This window comes from Mizuhopecten yessoensis, unplaced genomic scaffold (assembly GCF_002113885.1).
Source record: "Mizuhopecten yessoensis strain PY_sf001 unplaced genomic scaffold, ASM211388v2 scaffold2275, whole genome shotgun sequence".
In the NCBI taxonomy this organism is placed as follows: Eukaryota; Metazoa; Mollusca; class Bivalvia; order Pectinida; family Pectinidae; genus Mizuhopecten; species Mizuhopecten yessoensis.
The window spans coordinates 417,397-427,291 of NW_018404465.1; the positions used below are offsets into that span (position 1 = coordinate 417,397).

General features: G+C 39.2%; 1 protein-coding gene across 1 annotated transcript; it reads left to right on the plus strand.

Annotated features, from left to right (window-relative positions):
• The first annotated feature begins 639 nt into the window (after positions 1–639).
• Positions 640–6,472, plus strand: LOC110445404 (U6 snRNA-associated Sm-like protein LSm7). Its single transcript, XM_021489997.1, has 4 exons — positions 640–720; positions 4,405–4,513; positions 5,136–5,207; positions 5,814–6,472. Exons 1-4 carry the CDS (start codon positions 694–696, stop codon positions 5,951–5,953), a joined length of 348 nt encoding a protein of 115 aa, XP_021345672.1. The 5' UTR covers positions 640–693; the 3' UTR covers positions 5,954–6,472.
• The last annotated feature ends 3,423 nt before the right edge of the window (positions 6,473–9,895 follow it).

Consider the following 9,895-nt stretch of genomic DNA (forward strand, 5'->3'; position numbering starts at 1 on the left):
GGGTAATGTCAACCCAATCTCTATCCAGGATTGTCATTCTTTACACTCAATTATACTTTATTCTACGTAGAAATCCTACCCGGGCATCCGTTGAAAAATCAATAAATGACACCATGAAAATTTATAAAACATAAATGACGTCAGGAGATTTGAAGTAAACAATTAAGAAATACTTGAAATGAATAAATAAAAATATAAAATATGTTCGAGAAATTATGTTGCCACCGATTTTTATTGTCTTGCATCTTTCAATGAATTTTAGCACACATTTAAGCAAAAAAAATGAAAGTTGAAAATCTTAACGCAATCATTTTTCATGTTATATCTATGCTATAGAATTTGTAGTTAGTCAGAGTGTTAAAAGAACTGGATTGGATTGGATTAATTTAGGCCTTAGACCGAGTGCCCTCTGGCCCTAACACCAGACTTAGACATTTTGATATACTCTGCATAGATGTCTGGTGTGTGTCCGAATGTCTTAGTCTGGTGTTAGGATCAGAGGGCACTAGGGCTATATATAGGGTTTTACCTGGGATGACCCATAAAGCCACATTGTGGCTTAATTCATTAGATACTCCCGCGATGTTTGGTCCTGTCAGCATCGGTCTTGATTTTAGCCCGTCCCACGTTTAGAGTAGCTTCCCTTATGTGAAACTTCCGCTATCGAAAGGCGTGCGTTTTGAAACAGAGAATATGGCTCAATTACCAAAACAACAGCAGGTAAGAGGATGTTTTCACGATAAACGTTGAAAGCAGCACCATATGTGTATTTGATAACGAACATTACACCATACTAAAGCAAATATGGCATAAAAAAGCATTGGCATGTTGCTCATATGCCGGTAAAAATGGGAGAGAGGAAGGGGGGGGGGGGGGGGGGGTTATTATATTTAAATGATATGAATATATTTAAATGATATATATAGAAGACTAGGTCATGTTCCAGTAGTAAAGGTAGCCGCACTATATCGGCGCTTTGGTGGTGATTATACTGTGATCAACAGGCAAGGACAAAAGAGTACATTTGAGGCTTTATTAAAACCGAATTCACTGACGTAAATATTATAAATTAGTCATGTACTGGAGCACTAGCAAATCTTACGAGTATAAAGGGAAGGCAGATTTGGCTATATAATCAAATATGACTATACGTATATATGAAACAAAGGTCATTATTTGTTCAATGCCTCCACTAGGAGTCGAACCCGGGACCTCTGGTTTACTAGTGTTACGCTCTACCGAATGAGCTAAAGAGAAAATTCTCCCTAGCCGAGTCTGTAGGAAGTGGATATTATTTTACCACAGTGACCTATAGGATGAATTAAGCAAACAAGTCGATCATGATCGCAACTTCCAACTGCTCATTAAAATTCATTCGGACATTTCAGTACCCAGTACTTATTAACACATTATGGTATTTCCAGAAAGTTGTTTCGAACCTAGAACCCTCCGAACTCTAGACAGACGCTCCACCGATGGATCTACCTTGTTGCCGATGATCGACACAGTCCTGTTCCACTACATTCCTCTCTCCTATTTTCTAAGTCAAAGACAGCACTATTTATAATCCAGGTTCGGGCATACCCTTCCTTGTCAAGCTATCTCCTAGAACTTGAAACAAGGGTTGGTCACCGGCACCAAATGTAGTAGGAGTGGGAAAATGTACAGCCAGATCAGGGTTAGAAGACAGGATCCTTCTAACGGTAGACAGACTCTCTACCAGTTGAGCTACCTGGTCGCAAACAATCGACCCATTAAGCTACATAGCAAACATTTGTAAATGATTTTCAGCACTTTTACCAAATATCATTTTTTTTACTTTGTTTGCTTTTTGTGGCCTGCCATATGTTGCTTATTTGTATTTTCAGTTTATAAGTACCGAAACAAGCGGGAACAAATCTAGGTGATGATCTTTGTCACAAATGTCATCCTTATCAAATATTGATAGCAGCTCTCCAAGGCTGGTTCTTTTGCGAAGTTTACATACATGTAGGAGGCACATACTACATAGCCTGATCATCAGTTCTGTCTCCTGCTTATTACACTTCGATTTAGTTGGAGTCCCTATTTTCTGCAGGCAGGCATGTGCCATCAGCTTGGCCCTCGACCATATTGATGAACACTGCATTGAAAAGACATTTGTTCAGACTCTCTATCGGTCTTCCAAAGTTTGCAGCTATCCCTTTCAACCCTATGTAACTTTAGTAGACTCTACAATGCATTGATCTGGATGAGTCTTTTTTGGTCTACAGTGGTGAAAGGGTTTAGAGATCCCCCAAAACACTGACAAATACCCATGTAATTTGCGCACTTTTTTTCAGAAATTTAATACCCAAAGTAGGGGGTGCGTAAAATACACAGGTATAGAAAAATTCAAGTTTTTTTCAGGAAAAGATCGACGATTCTGAGAGATCGCCATCTTGGATTATGTCCCTTGGTACACGGAACTCTAAGACAAATGACGATCAACAAATTTATTTATGTCAAACATTAATAAAAGATACATAATGTGTTGTTATGTGAGTTTATGTGAAAAGTATTAATAAATAGGTAACCGTTAACAAAAAAAGTTTAGTCAAATTCCTATGCCAGAGAATCGCCGATCAACTTACGACATTACGTTTCGATATCTCGGTGCGTTTCCACATATTATTACGAAAATGTAGTTGTTCAATTTAAGTTCCGTTCTATGTAAGTTTTTTCAAATCGCCTATGCGTATACGTATAGCATGTTTTTTTTCCGGCTCACTTTTATGTTGATCTCGCGTCTAACATTACGTAAACACGTGATTGATAATAACCTCGTGAATTATTTCAATATTTATTAAATGAAGCATCGTAAAAATAGTCTGCGTTAACTATTTTTTTCCTTGGAGTAGATTTGAAGAGGATGTATTGATTGTCCACGCTTCTAGTATAAACATATTTTTTATAATCCCTTATCAGTCAAATCAGTCTGTAGTTATGACAATGCAGTAGGACTTCGTAATTCACGCCACATGTTGGCGAGTGAAAAAAACAACAACACGGTCCGTCGATCGCGACTGCAAATCATTTCAATTAGTAGAGCTATTGTTAACGGGTATTCACAGAGATAGTGTTAGCTCATTACTGCATTGTAATTGGTAAAAAAATATCGCCAAACCACGGACTTAGATAATGTCATTCCGTGGCCAAACTGAACTGTGACATGACCTGGTTTGAAGTGACGTAACCCAAGCAGCCATGATGAGCCCTTCTCACTGATCGTAATTATGATCAATAAAAGGTATCTAATTATGTCTTTCACCAGGAGATATGCACCAGCGGTTACTAAACATCGAATTACTTATTAATTGATATGTTTTTGTAAGCAAGTAAATGTTTTATGTAAAATATTGCTAAAATGAATTGATGTATGCCGATATGCGCACACGTGTGTGTCATGTGTGATCAGATAATTCAAAGAAAACAAGCAACAAAATACACATTTTACGTAGTTTCTTCTTGGTTTTAAATATCATTTTACATCAATGAAAAAAAAATCATAGAAATATATTTAAAAAAAATATATTCAGAGATCGATTTTCGGAGCATGAACATCGTTTTTTTTCCAGATTTTTTGGGTGCGCAAAATATTCGAGTAGAACCTTTTTTCCCGATTTTCAGCCTCAAAAAGTACCTGCGCAAATTACACAGGTGCGCAAATTACATGGGTTTTTACGGTAAATAAAATTCTCATTATAATCTTGTATCTGAAAGAAATGCAGAATTATTTTTCTTTGAATTCCAAGTCACATCAGAATAAAAAAAGGTAAATGCCAGCTTTCGCCACACTTTCTTAGGATATTTATTAATTTATGCTAATGAGGCAAATTTTAATTGTATGATTATGTGGCTTCGTGCTAGAGGAAGTTCCCTTTAGCTTAGTGGTGGAGCGTCCGACTAGTATAGGAAGTCTTGGATCACAGATTTGATCCCTGGTGAAAGCACACTACTCTCTTTTCTGTAACACTTTGAATATTTTTGTATTGAAAGTGTTAATTAATAATAATAACAATTGGAGGTTCTTATATACCGCCTTACTCCCTGGGGAGCATACAGCCAGTGCTGCCATTTTGGCACTCACAGCTAGCATTCAACAATTCTACCATTACCCAACCACGTACTCATTTACAGCTGAGTAGACTGGAACAAGCGGAGTAAAGCATCTTGCTCAAAGATACAACACAGTGCCGTGGCTCGAACCTGCAACCCTTCGGTCATGAACCCGGCGTCCTGCCACTAGACTACCGTGCCTAAGACATTTAGCTGAACCAGTAGACTATTCATCCAACTGATCTATGTCATGATCACTTGTGAATGATCCAGCACAGTGAGTTCCAATACATACAAATATAACGTATACAATTTGTTTTGTTGTAGACAGGAGATAAAGATAAAGACCGAGAGAAGAAAAAGAAGGAAACAATCCTCGATCTGTCCAAATATCTGGACAAGCCAATCAGAGTCAAGTTTAGTGGAGGCCGGGAGGGTAAGATATATTGACAAGCCAATCAGAGTCAAGTTTATTGGTGGTCGGGAGGGTGAGATATCTCGACAAGCCAATCAGAGTCAAGTTTATTGGTGGTCGGGAGGGTAAGATATCTCGACAAGCCAATCAGAGTCAAGTTTATTGGTGGTCGGGAGGGTAAGATATCTCGACAAGCCAATCAGAGTCAAGTTTAGTTAAGGTCGGAAGGGTAAGATATCTCGACAAGCCAATCAGAGTCAAGTTTAGTGGAGGCCGAGAGGGTAAAATGTTTAAATGTCGTATTACAGTGGGGGTCAAGTTACAGTGGGTCTTGAGAGGGTAAACTACAACTTATCATGATATCTGATTTTTAATGCCATTGTTCTCAACTCAATTAATATTTATCATACAATTACGGCCTTCTGTGGAGAGAGATCAAAAGAATTATCTGTCTGTGCTGGGTTCCCACAAAGGGAAGCAATCCTTCCCAGGGTGACTGTTATCTATATCTCAAGACATTAAAAGCAATAAATGTTTTATAAAAGTGAGTAAATCATATCTTTCTCTGCAGGGTTATCTCCCCAAACTACAGGTATCGTGTCTTTCTACTGTTTTAACCTATTTTTGACGTTACATGTTACAGCCAGTGGAGTGTTGAAAGGTTACGACCCCTTGTTGAACCTCGTACTGGACGGAACGACAGAATACCTCAGAGGTAAGACTTGCATGTACCTATCCATGACAAAGTGGAGCTGGGATCTGTTCGTTTATGCGGAACAACTGGTTCGTCTGTTTTTAAATGCGACATTTTTTTTTTATATAAATCCTGGCAGACCTGCAAATGTTTATTTACAGGCCTTGCAAGGCTTTGTCAAGGCTTGCCTGAAAGCAGCATCAGATTACAGGGTTGGACCTTATTTCATAAACAAACAACTCTGGTCTAACCGGTTCATCCATTTTGATCGCGATAAACGAAAAAGGCCCAGGCATTTTGATTCACCTTGTTTGATTTCAACATATATATTGATCCAACAAGATTACCAAATGTGTGGTATTTCTCCGGGAATTCTGGATTTCCTCCACCACCAAAACCTGACATGACCTTAAATGACATAGCTGTTAATAGGATGTAACACACAAACAAAGCACACCAAGATTAAAACTCTTTTGTGAAGAAGGTTAAACAATAAGAAGGGTTGCATATATATCCTTTAACTTGGGCAATATAATGAACAACAATCTTTTTTTGCGATTTTCAAAGTTAAAGTTTAGATATTAGTACTATTCGTCATGTATATATAATTTTGTGTTTCCATGTTAGATCCTGATGATCCCTTCAAGCTGACAGAGGACACCCGCCATCTTGGACTTGTTGTGTGTCGAGGGACGTCGGTGGTCCTAATCTGTCCGTCGGAGGGAATGGAGGCCATCGCTAATCCATTTGTCCAGCAGGAAGGATGAAAACTATAGAACATCGACATTCCATAAAATGTGAATCATGATGGAACAGTTCGGCTTTCTACTGGGGAGTTGATACGAAATTTGAAAAAAACGATCAAACCCTTTTTGAAAATGTTGTTTTGTGGGATACATACTGTATCAATATTTTATATTCCAAATTGTTTTACCTAAACATTGAAAAATAACTAGGTTTTCTGAAATCACATTAGTGCTGGCAGTTTAATTTTGTTATATGTATAATTTTCTAGATACATACACTACTGTATTGACAAACTTTTGACCTCCATAGGAACTGACTGATGTCAATGTAAGGGAAAAGTGCTGTGCCTGTATTCATGAAACCGCTCTCTTGTTCAGGCATGAATTCTGTGCTCAAACTAACTTTCTTGTAACTTGTTGAAATCAGCTGACAAGGTCATAAAGTCAAATGTAAACTTTTAAAACGATGTTGGACTGTCGGTCTCTACCAAATCATTGACAGAACATGATTTTTTTAGGTCACCTGAGCTTTAGCTCAAGTGACCTATTGCTATCCGTTTTCGTCCGTCGTCGTCCGTCGTCCGTCGTCCATCGTCCGTCGTCCGTCGTCCGTTAACATTTTACATTTCAAACTTAAAGTCAAGTTCTGCTGGGCCGATTGAACTGAAAGTTGGTAGGAATGATCGCCTCATGGTCCTGACAAAGTGTTGTTATTTTTCGGGTCGATCAGAAATCCAATATGGCCGCCACGGCCGCCATTTTGAAAACCTATTTCAAACTTAAAGTCAAGTTCTGCTGGACCGATTGAACTGAAAGTTGGTAGGAATGATCGCCTCATGGTCCTGACAAAGTGTTGTTATTTTTCGGGTCGATCAGAAATCCAATATGGCCGCCACGGCCGCCATTTTGAAAACCTATTTCAAACTTAAAGTCAAGTTCTGCTGGACCGATTGAACTGAAAGTTGGTAGGAATGATCGCCTCATGGTCCTGACAAAGTGTTGTTATTTTTCGGGTCGATCAGAAATCCAATATGGCCGCCACGGCCGCCATTTTGAAAACCTATTTCAAACTTAAAGTCAAGTTCTGCTGGACCGATTGAACTGAAAGTTGGTAGGAATGATCGCCTCATGGTCCTGACAAAGTGTTGTTATTTTTCGGGTCGATCAGAAATCCAATATGGCCGCCACGGCCGCCATTTTGAAAACCTATTTCAAACTTAAAGTCAAGTTCTGCTGGACCGATTGAACTGAAAGTTGGTAGGAATGATCGCCTCATGGTCCTGACAAAGTGTTGTTATTTTTCGGGTCGATCAGAAATCCAATATGGCCGCCACGGCCGCCATTTTGAAAACCTATTTCAAACTTAAAGTCAAGTTCTGCTGGACCGATTGAACTGAAAGTTGGTAGGAATGATCGCCTCATGGTCCTGACAAAGTGTTGTTATTTTTTGGGTCGATCAGAAATCCAATATGGCCACCACGGCCGCCATTTTGAAAACCTATTTCAAACTTAAAGTCAAGTTCTGCTGGACCGATTGAACTTAAAGTTTGTAGGAATGATCGACTCATGGTCCTGACAAAGTGTTGTTATTTTTCAGGTCAATCATAAATCCAATATGGCCGCCACGGCCACCATTTTGAAAACATATTTCAAACTTAAAGTCAAGTTCTGCTAGGCCGATTGAACTGAAACTTTGTAGGAATGATTGACTCATGGTCCTGACAAAGTGTTGTTATTTTTCGGGTCGATCAGAAATCCAATATGGCCACCACGGCTGCCATTTTGGTAAACTATTTCAAACTTAAAGTAAAGATCTACTTGGCCGATTGAACTGAAACTTTGTAGGAATGATCGAATCATGGTCCTGACAAAGTGTTGTTATTTTTCGGGTCAATCAGAAATACAATTTGGCTGCCATGGCTGCTATTTTGCTACTAAGTTCTAATAGGCCGATCTCACTTAAAATTGGTCTAGGAATGATCAGCTCATGGTCCTGACAAAGTTAAGTTAACATTATACTATTTTTTACTCAAATTGGTACATATTTCAACAACAAAAATAAATACTATAGACTCAGGTGACCGTAAAGGCCCATGGGCCTCTTGTTTTAATTGTCATTAGAACAAGAAATTGGGCTTGAGCACAGAATCTGAGTTTGATAAGCATGAGAATGGTTTCATATGAATACAGGCCTTGGTCAGTTGTGTCCTGTATGCCATTGCTGACCGTGACGTGTAGCGTGTGTCTGAAGTGAGAGAGAAGTATGAAGTCTGTACAAAGAGACGTGGATTTAGATTGTAAGTGCTGGTGACAAGTGAATAAAGTATGAATGAACTCAGTTTTTTTTTTCTTTCTGACTTTTGCAGGGTTAGACACTTACCTTTTTTAGGTCACCTGAGACTTTAAAGTCTCAAGTGACCTATTGTGATCGCCTTTTGTCCGGCATCGTCGTGCGTCCGTAAACAATTTACATTTTCGACTTCTTCTCCAAAACCCTTGAACCAATTTCAATGAAATTTTGCATAAACCTTCCATGGCCAATGGTCAACCCTTCCTTTATATACAGAGTATTATTTCTAGGTCCCAAGGAGGCTTCGTAGCAAGTCAAGAGGAGTAGACTTCCAAATATTTCATAGTCCGAATTACCCCCTTTTTGGCCAATGAAGGGAGACAATCTTCTTTCAAAGTTGATTAGAGCAACTGCCTATGTGATTGGAGGTCTTGGGTTTCAATTATGGACTTGTCATTGCATTTTTGTTAAATTCTGAGAGGGGGCTGTGGTGACCAAGTGCTAAAGGCATCCGACGGTCTACAATCACTAGCCAACCATGATTGGGTCTCTGGTTGAATGCCTACGTGGCACTGGCCGCAGATCTCTGGTTTTCCTATTCACAAAACCTGGCACATCCTTCAATTCCATAGCTGCTATAATAGGCAGTAAAACACAAACAAACCAAACTAAATTGGAGTTCTGAGATGTTGCATTTTCACTTACCTATCCATTTTGCACCCAGTTATACCCACAGAAGGTGGTAAAGGGGCCTCGTGTATCTTTGGGGTTTGAAACCTGTAGGATTGATCCAGTTCTGCCACAATGTATTTATTGTACAATATAAAGGTTGACAGTAGAAACAACTCTAGTGTGGACAACTAACTGAAGGCAAGATTAATGGAATCTTTCACCCACTTTTGATTGAAATAGGGGAATCTGAATGACATCAATGAATTTCGGACATGACACCATACTGTTGTTCTTACCAAGGAATTCCTTTGTAAAAGATGTGCATTGATAAGGTTGCCTTGGCTTCAGCTGTAGGGAATTTCCCTTTAGCTCAGCGGTAGAGCATTGGTCTGGAGAGCCAAGGGTCGCGGGTTCGAGCTCCAGCGACGGCACTATATTTATCACTATACCTCGTCCTACTACACCTTCGTCTCAATTTACCTGAGGGTGAAGCAAAGATATCTCTCACTAGGAAAAGTGTTGATTAATAGGATCTTTCCCCACTCTTGGGGTAAGATAGAAAAAATCTTAACCCTTGGGTTAAAATTTTTAAATGTCTTGCCCTAGGCAAAGCCTGAAGGCTAGACATTTAAGAAATTTTCCCCATGGGATGCTGAGGGCCAGACATTACCCAAAGGGTTGAGATTTTCTACCATGCTCCTAAATTGGGGAATGATTATTTTTCGTCCACTTCAAATACAACTTAAGAAATATGAAATGCAAACATTGATTTAAAAGTCTCAAACAAACCAGGATTATCTTCCATCATCTTTTATTGTTAATGTGAACGTCCTACAATTTGCTATGACAGGGGAATCCCCCCCCCACCCCCTACCTTGAGGGTGTGACAGGGAAATCTTCAACCTGAGGGGTGATTTATTTGGTTGTCTGACCTTGCCAACCAAATAACCACCCCGAGAGATGACAAGAAGATGAAGCATCAAAGACAAGATAACACAGTG

Coding starts and splice junctions, on each gene's coding strand:
- LOC110445404 (XM_021489997.1), top strand. CDS start 694: ATGGCTCAATTACCAAAACAACAGCAG. Junction 721..4,404: donor AATTACCAAAACAACAGCAG/GTAAGAGGATGT, acceptor GTTTTGTTGTAG/ACAGGAGATAAAGATAAAGA. Junction 4,514..5,135: donor GTTTAGTGGAGGCCGGGAGG/GTAAGATATATT, acceptor TACATGTTACAG/CCAGTGGAGTGTTGAAAGGT.